The sequence below is a fragment of the Podarcis bocagei genome, assembly GCF_964188305.1.
Source record: "Podarcis bocagei genome assembly, chromosome: 4".
Classification (NCBI taxonomy): Eukaryota; Metazoa; Chordata; class Lepidosauria; order Squamata; family Lacertidae; genus Podarcis; species Podarcis bocagei.
In genome coordinates, this window is record NC_138128.1 from 17,610,575 (window position 1) to 17,625,982 (window position 15,408).

The 15,408-nt window shown below is 43.1% G+C and overlaps 1 protein-coding gene across 8 annotated transcripts in view; it reads right to left on the bottom strand.

The window, feature by feature from the left end:
* Positions 1-15,408, bottom strand: part of LOC308584834 (uncharacterized protein) — a 228,757-nt gene that overhangs the window by 70,996 nt on the left and 142,353 nt on the right. For all 8 annotated transcript variants that reach the window (XR_014007041.1, XM_081189917.1, XM_081189919.1 and 5 more), the window contains 4 exons: positions 12,656-12,781; positions 9,553-9,675; positions 7,671-7,793; positions 5,862-5,999 (listed from right to left, as the gene is read on the bottom strand). Coding sequence is in view for 7 of the 8 variants with exons in the window: in XM_081189917.1 (XP_081046043.1) it covers positions 5,862-5,999; positions 7,671-7,793; positions 9,553-9,675; positions 12,656-12,781 (510 nt within the window). In the remaining variant the exon portion in view is untranslated. The remainder of the gene's footprint in view (positions 1-5,861; positions 6,000-7,670; positions 7,794-9,552; positions 9,676-12,655; positions 12,782-15,408) is intronic.

The following is a 15,408-nucleotide window of genomic DNA, read 5'->3' on the forward strand; positions in this document are numbered from 1 at the left end:
TATACCGTATTTTTCGCCCTATAAGATGCACTTTTCCCCCTCCAAAAATGAAGGGGAAATGTGGGTGCGTCTTATGGGGCGAACGCAGACTCCTTGGCTTCAGCGATAGCAACACGAAGCCTCCGAAGCCTGCGCTCCGGAGGCTTCGCGTTGCTTCCGCTGAAGCCAGGAGAGCCTGCTGTTTGAGGCTGGTGGTGGGGGAAAGCAGCGCTTCCCCCATCGCCAGCCCCAGAGGATGGGGGGCAGCAGGAAGGCGCGCGACGCCTTCCCGCTACTCTCCAACCCTCCTTTGGGCTTTTGCGGGAGATGGGGGAATTCCCCCACCTCCCGCAAAAGCAGGCAAAAGCCGCGCGCTCTTTAAAGGGGCTCCGCGGCTTCTGCTGGCTTTTCTACGAGGGGGGGAATTCCCCCACCTCCTAGAAAAGCCTGCAGGAGCCGTGCACCCTTTAAAGAGCACGCTGCTCTTGGGGGCTTTTCCCCAAGGAGGGAGAAGGGACTGACTGGCCGAATCAGTCCCTTCTCCCTCCTTTGGGCTTTTGCGGGAGATGGGGGAATTCCCCCACCTCCCGCAAAAGCCGTGCGCTCTTTATTTTTTTTTTTTATAAAATTTTTATTGGTTTTACAAAATTTTAAAGAACAAACAAACACTTAAAAAGACAAACATACACGTATAATTTCATAACATATTTTCATAAACCTCTTTTCTGGGACTTCCCCATACCCCCCCTTTCTGCATCCCAATGTCCATAATTTTATAGCAACTCCCAATTGTTACTTTCCGACCTCTGTCATCTTAGTCATCTCTGTATTCTGACCTTATATCACTGTATCCCTTTGTTCCTAAAAACCACAACACTCTAACATTCTTCAAGTTTATAATAGTCCTTAAGATAACTTTTGAATTTTCTCCATTCTTCTTCCGCCGTCTCTTTTCCTTGGTCACGGATTCTGCCTGTCATCTCAGCCAGTGTCATATAGTCCATCACTTTCATCTGCCATTCTTCCAGAGTGGGTAGATCTTGTGTCTTCCAATACTTTGCGATGAGTATTCTTGCTGCTGTTGTGGCATACATAAAAAAAGTTCTATCCCTCTTTGACACCAATTGGCCGACAATGCCCAAGAGAAAGGCCTCTGGTTTTTTAGGGAAAGTACATTTAAGTACCTTTTTCATTTCATTATAGATCATTTCCCAGAAAGCCTTAATCTTCGGGCATGTCCACCAAAGGTGATAGAAGGTACCTTCGGTCTCTTTACATTTCCAACATTTGTTATCGGGCAAATGATAAATTTTTGCCAGCTTGACTGGGGTCATGTACCACCTATAGACCATTTTCATAATGTTTTCCTTTAAGGCATTACATGCCGTGGATTTAATACCGGTGTTCCATAACCATTCCCAGTCAGCTGACATGATGTTATGTCCAACATCCTGTGCCCACTTAATCATAGCCGATTTAACTGTTTCATCCTGTGTATTCCATTTCAGCAGCAAGTTATACATTCTTGATAAATTCTTAGTATTGGGTTCTAACAGTTCAGTCTCTAGTTTTGATTTTTCCACCTGAAAGCCAATTTTCCTGTCCTGTTTGAAAAACTCCATTATTTGATGATATTGAAACCAATTTTGTACTTTATGTTTCATTTTCTCATGACTTTGTAATTTCAATTTATCTCCCTCCTGTTCCAAAATTTCCCAATACTTCGGCCATCCGACCTCCATATTGAGTTTCTTCACTGCCTTAGCCTCCACTGGTGACACCCATCTGGGGGTTTTGTTTTCCAACAGATCTTTGTATCTTATCCAAACATTAAACAATGCTTTTCTAACAATGTGATTTTTAAAGGCACTATGCAGCTTGATTTTGTCATACCATAGATATGCATGCCAACCAAAAGCATTATTGAAACCTTCCAGATCCAAAATGTCTGTGTTCTCGAGGAGCATCCACTCTTTCAGCCAGCAAAAAGCTGCTGCCTCATAGTACAATTTTAAGTCCGGCAGGGCAAAACCCCCTCTTTCTTTAGCGTCTGTCAATATTTTAAATTTAATTCTGGGCTTTTTGCCCTGCCAGACAAATTTCGAGATATCTTTCTGCCACCTCTTAAAACATTCCATCTTGTCAAGAATCTGCAAGGTCTGAAACAAAAATAACATTCTAGGCAATACATTCATTTTAATCACTGCAATTCGGCCTAACATTGACAATTTCAGATTTGACCATATTTCTAGATCTTTTTTGATTTCTGACCAACATTTTTCATAATTATCCTTATACAAATTCACATTTTTAGATGTCAAATAAACCCCTAGGTATTTCACCTTCTTGACCACCGTCAACCCTGTCTCCTCTTGGAATTTCTCCTTTTCCATATCTGTTAAATTTTTTCCTAGAACTTTGGTTTTTTGTTTATTCAACTTAAATCCAGCTACCTGGCCAAACTGTTGGATTATTTCCAGGACCTTTTTCGTACTAGTGTTTGGCTCTTGCAAAGTTAATACTAGGTCATCTGCAAATGCTCTTAACTTATAATGTTTAACTCCGACCTGCAAAAGCCGTGCGCTCTTTAAAGGGGCTCCCCGGCTTTTCTACGAGGGGGGGGGAATTCCCCCACCTCCTAGAAAAGCCTGCAGGAGCCGTGCACCCTTTAAAGAGCAAGCGGCTCTTGGGGGCTTTTCCCCGAGGAGGGAGAAGGGACTGACTGGCCGCATCAGTCCCTTCTCCCTCCTGGTCGAAAAGCCCGCAGGAGTCAAGTGGGGCTCCTGTGGGCTTTTGCGGGAGGTGGGGGAATTCCTCCACCTCTCGCAAAAGCAGGGAGAAGGTCTTGGAGTAGCGCACAGGCTGCGTGCAGCCTGTCCGCTGCTCCCAGAGCTGCAGGGGGGGGAATCATATTTTTTTCCTTGATTTCCCCCCCCAAAACTAGGTGCGTCCTATGGGCCGGTGCGTCTTATAGGGCGAAAAATACGGTATGCAATAACTTTTATTATTATATATTGTTTTATATTATATTGTTTTATATTATTTAATTGTTTTATAAATATGTTTGTTGCAAATTGCTTCAGATGCCTCATAGAAAAATAAACATCATATCATATCATATCATATCATATCATATCATAAAAACCCCTTTCTTGTAATTTGAATCCATTGGCTTGAGCCCTAATTTTGGGGCTTGATTCCAACCTCTCCTTCCCCATTGTATCTTCACAACAATTCCTCCACGGGAGATGAGGAAGACAGGGACCAAGGAAGAAAGTCTATCTTGAGATCACTGAGTGAGCTACATGGGCTAAGCAAGAATTTGGACCCAAGTATTCTGGGTTCAAGTTTAGAATCCTATTCCCAATACTATATTGGCTCTACCAATCTCTCTAATTAAGACAGTTTTAAGACACACCAAAGTAGCACATGTGAAGCAGCTTTAATACCCTTAAACTGTCATGTAGAAGCTGAGTATTAGCATTATATTACTAGGAACAGGCACTGCTGAATAGAAATCCCCTTTGCTATGAATACACATGAATTCTTTGGACAATTCATCTTGCCAAAAATCTTAGACAGAATGCAAATACAACTGTGAAATGCTTCCGGCAAAAGTCTTCTCAGATGAAAATATTAACTTTTTAAAGGCAATTATGTAATTCCTGGAAACTTGATAACCACTATATAATTCCTGGAAACTTGATAACCACTATCACATGGTGCCTCTGCTAGAGCTGGAATTGCATGGGACCTAAAACTCCTGATGTAATTAAGGTGAAACAAGGTCATTGAATGAATGAATGGATGAATAAATAAATAAATAAATAAATAGAAGTACAGACTGAGCCAAGCTGATTGGCTACCCAAGCGGTGACCAGTCAATGCTGAATTTGCAAAGTTCCATGAATGAAGAAACAAGAAAAGAGAAAGGTCAGTGTGACAATTAACCTTGGAAAGGGTGCTAACATTCTTGGGGGGTCAAAACAAGGAAATAGGGAAAACATGCAATCAATCCACGGAGGCCGGAGGCCAGCATGAAATCGATTAATGCAGGTTTATGGACCAATACCATTGTTTTTTCCTTCAAACGTCACAAAGAAGCTTGCAGGCAATGTTTCAGATCATATCTATGCTTCTGGTTCTCTTAATACTCACTTGTGCATTGAAACCTGCCATCAGTTAGCGGGAAACGCTTCTTGTCCCCTTTGCATAATGGTGTTTTTTTAAAAAACAGCTTGTGCTGGTGGAGATTGTAATCTCCTTTGGGCAGAGACCTGTCCTCCTATACAGGAAATCCTCATTTTGCATGGGGGTTCAGTTCCGGTGGTATCCATGTGTCAGCAGAGCATGCGTAACCCTGGTCCATCCCGCCTCATTCCTCCCCTTCTCATGATGTCTTTATGACATTTTGGGGCTACTTCTGGGTTTGGCGCTGTGTGTGCGTGCGCGATCACATGTCATTCAAATGTGTCTAAACCAGGAGTGGCCTATACTCTGCAAAGTGGCAAATGCACATTCATGGCACTGTATAGCCTAGACTTGGCTAACCTGTGGCACTCTAAATTGGACACCAAATCTCATCAGCTCCAGACAGCATGTCTAATAGTCCAGAAGGATAGAAGTTGCAGGTTCCACATTCCTGATATAAACTAACAAGCAATTATATCTGCATCTGCTATAATCTTTTCTCTCCCAGAATGGCCACAGGATTCAGAAAACAATCCTAACAAATGTTGAGTATTTATATGCCAAAATACGTGATCTGCTTCTACGTGATCTGCAACTATAAAGTCAATCAATATTTAATATTGATATTTAATATTAAATATTAATCAATATTTAAAATACACTCTAACATTAACACATCCCTAATTGAAATATACAACAAAACTATCAATTAAAATGTGTGGCAATTAAAAGAGTTTTTTTTAAAAAAACAACAAAAAAACACCAAACAAGTTAAAACAATGAAATCACAAGTCCAGTTCAGGGGAATGCTTCCCTAAGCAGATGTTTCTGCTTAGTGTTGGAACCGGTGGAATGCCAATACTGATGGGGATTCTCATGTTTCATCAGGGAGGGCTTTCCAAACACTGGTGCTACCAGTGAAAAAACTTGCCTCCATTGTTACCACATAAAACACCTTAAGTACTCTATATTCCAAATATTATATAAACACAGTCTGTTGCAGCTGCTTCATTTCTTATAGTGTAAAATAAAGTGCTTATAGTGTAAAAGAAAGCTTTCAAAAGTAAGCCGGCTGCTTTGTTAACTGTAGGTGTGGAATATTCTGCACTTTCCCCTCTCTTGAAGCCCTCCTCCTTTGGCGATCATCTGCGTGACTCTGTGTGTATCTGCGCTCTTTATTGCTATCAATTCTTCCCATTCCTTGTTAAATAAATACTGTTCTTTTGACAGTTTTTGTGCCAAATGAAATAACAACAACAACCTCTATGGTTTGGAGTGCATGGCATTGCCCTCCTTAACCACGTAATCCTGTTCTGTAAACCCAGGTCCCAAAATCCCCCCACCCAATAATAGGTTTTGTGGGGGGAAAGAGTTGTTAAAGTGGTATAGTGGAACCTTGGTTTTCGAGTGTCTCGGAAACCGAACGATTCGGAACCTGAACGCTGAAACCCAAAAGTAATTGCTTCCATTTTTGAACACGCCTTGGAAGTTGAACATCTTCCAAAGCGTGTTTCTCCATTTTTTCAATGGATTTTGTTCCATAGTTTTCGGACGTTTTGGAAGTCGAATGGTCTTCTGGAATGGATTACGTTCAAAAACTGAGGTTCCACTGTATAAAGCCAGTGCAGGTTTGTAGTCTAACAAGGGGACACACTCCTTTGAAGAGCTGTCTGCATTTCCTTATACATCACCTGTGCATGTCTTCCCATCTAAATCCAAGCGGTAACCTTGGTTACAAGAGCAGAGTGGACCGTTGGTGGAGTGCTCACAGTGATGAAGGCAACCTCCGTTATCATCTTCACAGCTGTTGACAATTTCCATTTCAATGCCTTTCCAGAAAAGAATCAAATCATTGCCAATCAATAAATAAAAATGAGAATCGTAGTAAGTTTGCTGCACGTGGGCTCTAGAAGAAAACAGTGCAGTTCCTGCCAGCCCCTTCAGGGATACTCCATTGCATTCCTCCCCCACTGGTTCTCCATTTGCCTCCCGCAACAATCTCAGCAATTCCATGCCCAGTGAACTTGCTCAGTCTGTTTTGGGGTTTCTCCCTTAGCCCAAGAAAGATTTTCTGTACTTTAGCAAAACTTGCAGTTCCTCTAAGGCTGCTCCTACCTCCCTCTTGCTTGCAGCTGCTGCCATTTTGGCTACATAAAGATCTGCATCACTCAGAGGGTTAGTAGTAGCAAACTATATTAGCTTCTAGGATGTCCTGTATCTTTAAGTGGAACACAAGAGTTTCAGCACTTGTTGTTTCGGCTGCATACACACAATACATTTAAAGCACCTCCTCACTATGAACCCTGGGTATGGTAGATTAAGGATGCTGGGAATTATAGCACTGTGAGGGGTAAACTACAGTTCTTTTAATGTATCTGCAGACTTTTCCTATCCTTGGGCCACAAACCAACCCAAAAGAACAAAGAGGTTAAGAGGGAAATATGCAGGAAAAATATGCACACATTGAACCAAAATATCTATCAATATACAATAAATGACACTGATGAACCTGATAACATACCAGTGCATATCAAGGGCTCAAACATGTTTCAAACTCACGACGACTTCTTCAGTGGAAAATTATATAGTTACTAAAAAACAAAGCTAGACATGCGGGCTATTATAAAACCCAAGGTCAAAGAGGCTGGTTACATTTGTAGTGTCGGGGGGGGGGGATATAAATTGCTCAGTGTAACTAGTTTCCTGCTGAAGAAAACATTCTGTAGTTTAAACACATTCAGGCCTTTGAAATCTTTTTATATAATGCATGCACCATATTGCTATTTTATGAGGCTCATCAATGTTATTCGTTGAATAGTCATAAATTTTTAGTTCAGAATATAAATTTAATTTGTTAGATTAAGCGTTATTTCTCCATATTTTCCCCACCTGTCTCCACCTTTTCATCCATGTGATCTCATAATTTTTATGGTCAAGCACGGAGCTTTGGACTGAGTAGGCCAAGCCACTGTTTTTATATCACATTTCAGTCATGAATCGGTTAGGAAAAATGAGGGCTAACATATATGAAGTAATTATGCTTTTGTTTAGAACTGCCGTATGGCATGCAAAATCAGGAGAGATGAGATGGACGTGGGGGTAAAATCAGCCTTAAAACATGGAGTCTGAAGTGAACACGTACTTTGGGTGACTACGGGAATGTTTGAACTCATTATAATTCACTATATATTGAAGACTGCTCAACAGCACTGTTTGCCTCTTGAAATGCAGGCGACAGAGTTCAGAATTCTGGATTTGCACTCATGATTGCAGAAACCATGTCTCAGCATGTAGGCCTCTGCAAAATCCAGCATTCAAGCACTGAGGTACATATACTGGGAATTCTAATCGCCTTGGTTCTTAAAGAATGGGAATACCACAAGAATCAGAAACAGGGGCACGCCTCCCCAGATAAAAACGGCCACCAAATTATCATCTCATTTTATCCTTTTGGAAAGATACACTTGCCTTTACAGCACTGCCGCAAAACTCCCACTTACGGTAGCATTGCCTTCCGTCAGCTCCTAGCTCAAACCCAGGATTACATACGCAGGCAAAGGAGCCCAAAGTGTTCACACAGTGATGGGTGCACTTGGCCGTCCCTTCTGCACACTCATCAACATCTGTAGAACAAAAACGGTGTTGAGGTTGAACAGTGTTGAATGAAAGGTCAGCCTTAATGGAGATCAGCAACCTTCAGGAACCTTTCGAAATCAGGGAGCCTACAAAGGAATCCAGGAATGATGTAGAAGATTCTAGGGCATGTTCCACAATGCGCAGTCAGTGCATGCTCAACCTATTTGCCCAGCCTCTCTGCCCCTGTTTGTGGACAAATTTGAACTGAGGACTTAGCTTATTTGAGCTGTGTATGCAGAGGAAGACCAGCAGAGGTGAATAAGAGGCAGTTGTTGGTCATGACTGGACCTTCTGAAAATATTCGAAGGCACTCCATAGTTCTACAGAACAACAGGGATTTTTGTTTTTATTTTTTGCTGGGGTGGGTTGAGATGGTGGAGGTGGTGGTAGAAGAGGGAACTGAAGCAAACACCTATGCTCAATCACTAAGACATGGTTATAGAATAGCCAATGTGCTACCCTGCAGATGCAGATTGGTGTAGTGATGAGATTGCTGCACTAGGGCCTGAGAGACAAGGGTTCAAATTCCAAATCAGCCATGAAGATCACTGGGTGATCTTAGGCCAGCCACTGCCTCTCAGCCTAACCTACCTCTCAGGGTTGTTGTGTGGATTAATTGAGGGTGGGAGACTCATGTAGAAGAGATGAAGAAGAAGAGTTTGGATTTGATATCCCGCTTTATCACTACCCGAAGAAGTCTCAAAGCAGCTAACAATCTCCTTTCCCTTCCTCCCCCACAACAAACACTCTGTGAGGTGAGTGGGGCTGAGAGACTTCAGAGAAGTGTGACTGGCCCAAGGTCACCCAGCAGCTGCATGTGGAGGAGCGGAGACGCGAACCCGTTCCCCAGATTACAAATCTACTGCTCTTAACCACTACACCACACTGGCTCCCACCTTGAGCTCTTTGGAGAAAAAGGTGGAAAACAACTGCAGTAAACAAATTGTTATATTTATATTTATTTATTTGCCATTTATTTGCTAAAATGGTTTCCAAGTGGTGTATGCACTCATTTCCAAGAGGACTTTCCTTAGACTCCTAGGTTCTCTTCTCCTCTAATGGTGGGAAGAAGTGAATAGCTGAACCAGCAATGGCAGAGAAGAGAACAATAGTCTGAAGCTCCCTTCCATGGTCTCCTAATGGGAGACAACTGAACACATCTGCCAGCAGGAGTAGGCAATGGGGGCCAGAGGGGCTCTCCCCACCCCTGTGCTTCCGAATCAAGAAGTCTGACCCCAAGACTGTAACTCCTCTTCACAGCAGAATGGCTCCAACTATGTTCTTGCTTACATGTGTTTAGCATAAAAAGGGTAAAGGGACCCCTGACCATTAGGTCCAGTCGTGACCGACTCTGGGGTGCGGCGCTCATCTCGCTTTACTGGCCGAGGGAGCCGGCATACAGCTTCCGAGTCATAGCCAGCATGACTAAGCCACTTCTGGCGAACCAGAGCAGCACACAGAAACGCCGTTTCCCTTCCCGCCGGAGCGGTACCTATTTATCTACTTGCACTTTGACGTGCTTTTGAACTGCTAGGTTGGCAGGAGCAGGGACTGAGCAATGGGAGCTCACCCCGTCATGGGGCTTCAAACCGCCGACCTTCTGATCAGCAAGTCCTAGGCTCTGTGGTTTAACCCACAGCGCCACCTGCATCCCTGTGTTTAGCATACCTGGTTAGAAAAGAGGTCAATAACTAGACTCTTCAATTTTAGTTACCATCCCCGCAACCCACATTTTGCTTTTTTTACCTGCACAGGACTTCCCATCTGCAGAAAGGCGATATCCAGAATAGCATTCACACTCTGCAAGTCCGCTCTCATTTCGGCAGATCTGCAAGCAGCCTCCATTTCCACTCGCGCAGGGGTCGATCTCTGAAACCAAACACCAAGAAATCCAAACAATGCAGATCAAAGGTGCTAGCTAGGAATGTTAGGTGTCTGAATTACAAACCAGCAAACTAAGATGCTTTGAGAACACACACACACACACACACACACACACACACACACACATACACATCAACCAATACACAGAACACAGGTCAAGATCTATCTGGCGCAGGCTGCAAGTCTTTTCACATTGCAGTGATATTTATCTCCCAATTTCATTCCGACTGTTCATCACGAGCCATTTGACAAGTTCATCTGGCAGAGATGCTTGAACCTATTTTCAATAGTTACAAAACTGGCCAACATGCACAACCTGTTTTGCAACAGCTGAAAAGAAAGAAATAAGGGGGGGGGAGGGTTGAGAGAGAGGAAACGGGAGGGGGGGTGAGAGGGATCTGCTTTAATGATATTCTCTGTTTCATACAGTGCTGACTTGCTTTTCCCAATATTCAGCAGAGATCTGACACAGATACTTCCACACGCATCTCTGCCTGCCAACGGTTCTCTGTGCCAGCAGTTCAAATTGATGGCACTTTCCTCTATAGCTTCCTTTGCAGTCCGACAAATATAATTGCTCAAACATGCCTGGCAAACCGTGACCAGCCCTTAACAACCAGAGATCTTGCTGCGAGGGATTACAGCAGCGGCTCTACCGGAGAGTCAATACAATTGTTTCGAAATGCACTTCCAAAAGGAGCGCAAGCTCCTGCTCCAAATATATTGCACATCAAATCAGAAAGAGACCAGGAGATTCTTGAAAACACCCAAAACAAAACAGCAACAACAAAAATCCACGGTAAATTAGGCCTAAAGATTCCAGTGGTGGTTCAATATTTTGGAAAATGTGCCCCAAGTCAATTTCCAAGTACCAGGCTGGGGTAACCAATGTGGTGGCTACTTTCAGATATTGTTGGTCTACGACTCCCACAATCCTTGAACTTTGGCCATGTTGACTGAGGCTGATGGGAGTTGGAGTCCAGCAACATTTGGAGGGTCACATGTTGGCTACCCTTGATCTAGATGATGCGACTTTAGTATATATGCAGCTCCATGTATCTTTAGGTGAGCTGTTTTGTCTCTAGACTACTAAGCTCAGGAGCAAAGCAGCAGCACACGTAGGCAATATAATGTTTGGGACCTTAAGAAAACTGCAGAAAGGAGTAGGCAGCTGTTAGAAGGTCTGAATAGTATATGGCAGTTCCATATGTACATCCAGAACCCTTCTTATCACTTCTAACATCCTTTGCCCACTTTGATAATGGTGCCTTTGGCTTCTCTGATTTTATCCTTTCGTGATCATTGTATTCCTTTGTAAGCGCTGCAGTGAGGCAGTCTTTTCCCTGTCTTTTGTACACCTCTCGCAGGCAAAGCTCCTGCTACAAGCATAACTGAGAGACATAAGAAACACAGGACCAAAGCCTTGATTTTTTTTCCTTAAAAACCCCCACATATATTTCATGGTAAATATGGGCATATTGCACATGGCACCATACATGCAGTGAGTTTGCAATGGGAGATTTAGCTGAGCTCGGCTGCAAAACTTGGCAAACAAAGTCTCCAGTAGATCAATGGAAATGCAAGCATAAAGCTCAGGCCATCAGCAGCTTCGACAGATAATGGGAGCTAATAAAGCTTGGCAGAAGGAAGGACAACCCAAGGTCATATTTCCTTCCTAATTCTTTTTAAGAAAGGGAGAACAAGGGAATCCAATAACCTGCTTTGATCTCTATTCCTCTCCCCACTGTCCCTCCTCGTACACCTCCCTCTTATTATTTCCTCTCCCCCCTATGTTACTTGATGAGTTGACTACCCTACTGTCTCCTCTAACCACTCCATGGGCCTCCATGATATTCAGTTCATAGCCAAGTCTTGCTGTTTCTCCCTTTACAGAATTGCAGGAAATATGGCCGAGAGCAGGTCAGGTGAGAAGGCACTGAAGAGACGCAGATGCATTTGCCTCCAGCTGAGGAGATTGGGGTCCTTTTGAGAAGCCTTGGATTGGAGTTTAGGAGTGGTAATCCAGTCTGGGGGAGTTATAAGTCAACCTCCAGCTTCTGTCAGCGCTCACCCAGTGCTCTCTTGTTCTCTGAGCAACTCCCATAATGCCCTGTAAGCTTTTGTTTGAGGTCAGGACAGGACAAATGCTTACATTCTATATCGAGATCCTCATACTTCCACAGGGTAGGCAGATTACAAAAAGTTGCAAATGCTATTAAAGAAGTCCAGACTTAGATATAATCCTACAATTCCCCTATTGCAATAGTACAAGGTCAGTGTGTAGGTGAAATGTAACAGGCTTGAACCAGAGAGCCTGGCAGCATGGACCAGCCACATGACTCACTATTTCTGACACCCAAACTGCATTGATGCTTTTGAATTATGGTGCTGGAGGAGACTCTTGAGAGTCCCATGGACTGCAAGAAGATCAAAACTCTCCATTCTTAAGGAAATCAGCCCTGAGTGCTCACTGGAAGGACAGATCGTGAAGCTGAGGCTACAATACTTTGGCCACCTTGTGAGAAGAGAAGACTCCCTGGAAAAGACCCTGATGTTGGGAAAGATGGAGGGCACAAGGAGAAGGGGACAACAGAGGACAAGATGTTGGATAGTGTTCTCGAAGCTACCAGCATGAGTTTGACCAAACTGCGGGAGGGAGTGGAAGACAGGAGTGCCTGGTGTGCTCTGGTCCATGGGGTCACGAAGAGTCGGACACGACTAAACGACTAAACAACAACAAAACTGCATTAATTAATGCAAGTAAACATGCATTCCACTAGGGCAGAAGCGGGGAACCTGGGATCCTCCAGATGTTGTTGGACTACAACTTGCATCAACCCAACCAGAATGACCAATGGTCAGGGAGTCCCACAATATCTGAAGGGCCAAAGGTTAGCCCAAACTACAGCCTTTGGGCTCGTATTGTGTTTCCAACAGGTTACCTGCACCCTGGGCTCACACTTACTTTCACAGTGCTTCCCATCTCTCTTAAGCTGGTAGCGTGTGTGGCACTGGCACCGGTAGTGGTCTTCACTCATCTGCACACACTCATGTTCACAGCCTCCGTTATTGACGGCACAAGAGCTCACACCTAATACAATGAGAACACAAAAAAAGCCAGAATGTCGTGATGCAGTTCTCCACCCAAATATCTGAAGTGAGGGCAAAAAATGGAGCAACTTTTCACGCAGCAATATATCCTAAAGAGCAGATTGCCTTCCCAACATGTGTATTTTGACCCACCACCTACAATACTAGACCTTATGGCTTTAAGCAGGACCCTGGATGAGCTCACATCCTCCAGCCACTAGTACTGTGCTAAACACCATATGATCCCTTTGGTAAAGGCATCTTATTTCCAAAAGCTTAGTGATAAGCTGAAGACTTGCTTTTTGCCTTGGATGCATTACCTCCTTTATGCCAAAGCTTTATCCATCAACAAACATCTGCTCCAAAAATGATCCTTGAAAGCAGAGCAGGGAAGGAAAAGCCTTGCTAGCGCTCTGATACAGAGGAAGCTGTGTTGCAGTCAGTCAGTCAAACCACTGGTCCATATAGCTCAGTAGCTTTTCAAGGACAGAGGACATTCCCCGCCCCACCTGGAGATGCTGAGGACTGATCCTGGGACCTTCTAAAGGATGGTCTTTTAACTATGTTAGCAAAAACACTTCCACTGCTGCAGCTAGAGTGAAAATATTAGGATATAAGTCACAAAACTTGGGAAAGAAGAAAGGAAAACAAGAAACATTGGTCCATCCAGTGCAGTATTATGCACACTGAAGCTCTCTGGGGCTTCAGATTGAGGACACCCTGTTACCTTGAAATGCCAAAGCTTGAACCTGGGACCTTCTGGGTGCATGGCAGATGCTCTACCAGTGAGCTATGGTATGCAAATATATATACAGTGGTACCTCGGGTTAAGTACTTAATTCATTCCAGAGGTCCGTTCTTAACCTGAAACTGTTCTTAACCTGAAGGACCACTTTAGCTAATGGGGCCTCCTGCTGCTGCCGTGCCACCGGAGCACGATTTCTGTTCTCATCCTGAAGCAAATTTCTTAACCCAAGGTACTATTTCTGGGTTAGTGGAGTCTGTAACCTGAAGCGTATGTAACCTGAAGCATATGTAACCCGAGGTACCACTGTATAGCCATCTAGCCAACAACCCAAAAGTGTTTCTTGAGAAACAGGTGGAACTGAACATGCTTGAGGGTTTGTGTTCTGGGGACTGGTTCCAAGATGGATGCCGGAAGAAAGGCTGCATAACAGAAACCATGAAATAAAGCCAGTTATTGTTCATACTGGTTCACTGCCCTTCCCCAACATGTGTGTATGTGTGTAGACACATAGCCCTGAGGTCATGGATGGCTGCTGGATTCCTTTATGGAGGGATGAGTGACCTATTCAAGGTGTTGTCCGTGTATGTTGCCCTGAACCCTGTGCAGCATGGTAATAGCTGGTTGTCAAGGGGGAGAAGGCGAATTGTAGCTTCAGGTTTTGTATTGTTCCGTGACATTCTTTTAAATGGGGCATTAAGTCTATTGCAATAAATTTAGGCACTGAGAGACCAATGTCCCCATTAGCTTATTGATTTAAGTCTCTTCATTAACCTTGGGCCTGAATTAAAAATAACACAACAGAAGTAGTTCTGTTAAGGTGAACGTTGCCCCTATTGGGACAACATCAGATTTCCTATTCAAAATTATAGCTACACATTTCTCACGTATTCATATCCTTGCTTTGCTTTCTGATGCATGACTTCCTGCTTCCATCCCCTAGTCTCCAAGATCTATAAAGACAGCTTCACGATTCTGCTAGAATGTTTAACGTTATTTGCATATAACCCAACAAGGAAGCGGAAAAGGACAAGCTTTTCTTAAAGGATTCTCTCCCACCTTGGCTAGAATGGCAGGCTAAATATTATCTTGTAACTAAGCCAATGTACTGGCAACTCTAAGAAATTGCAAACAAGACATGTGTTCGATCCCCAAGCTCATCTAGCCCTCAGCTCAAAAACAAAGAAATGCAAAAGAATGGATTCAACAGATGTAATGTCATTCATACCTAACTGAGCTGTTTTTCACATTTCAACCAGGAATCAATGGGAAATGGAATAACAATCTCTCTTGTGCTGATATGCAGATTTACAGAGAATTTTAATCCTTTCTACAGAACTTGGCTACAGCTTTTGACGCTTTATGCCCTATTGCTCTGGTATCTCAATTAAAACAATGCTCTGCTGTCATTTCACCACCAACTGTAAGAAAACTACAAATCTATGTGAATATAGGGTAAAAAGAGGACCATTCAAAAAAATATCAGGCCCTGCTAATTCTCTTTTTAACAACATGTTACGTGCTGGCTTCTTTTTTCTTTTTGTTATTTAAAATATCTTTGTCACCACTTTTCAAAATATTCTAAACCGATAACAGAGAAAAAAGGAATATGTTTTTTTTTTAATTAAAATATATTTCTGTGCCACTTACTGTTAAGAAAATGTCAAACCAGTTCACAACATTAAAACACACATTAAAACCATTTCCAAACGTGAAAAAAAATCGAATATCAAAGAAATATAGAACAGTGTTAAAGATAACCAAATGCCTGAGGAATACATTAAAATGCTTAATTTACCCAGAGCAGGAGAAAACAAGCTTGTTCCATCTTCCATGCGACATCCCTTGAGATATTAGAAGATGGCTATCATCTTCAAAGAGAT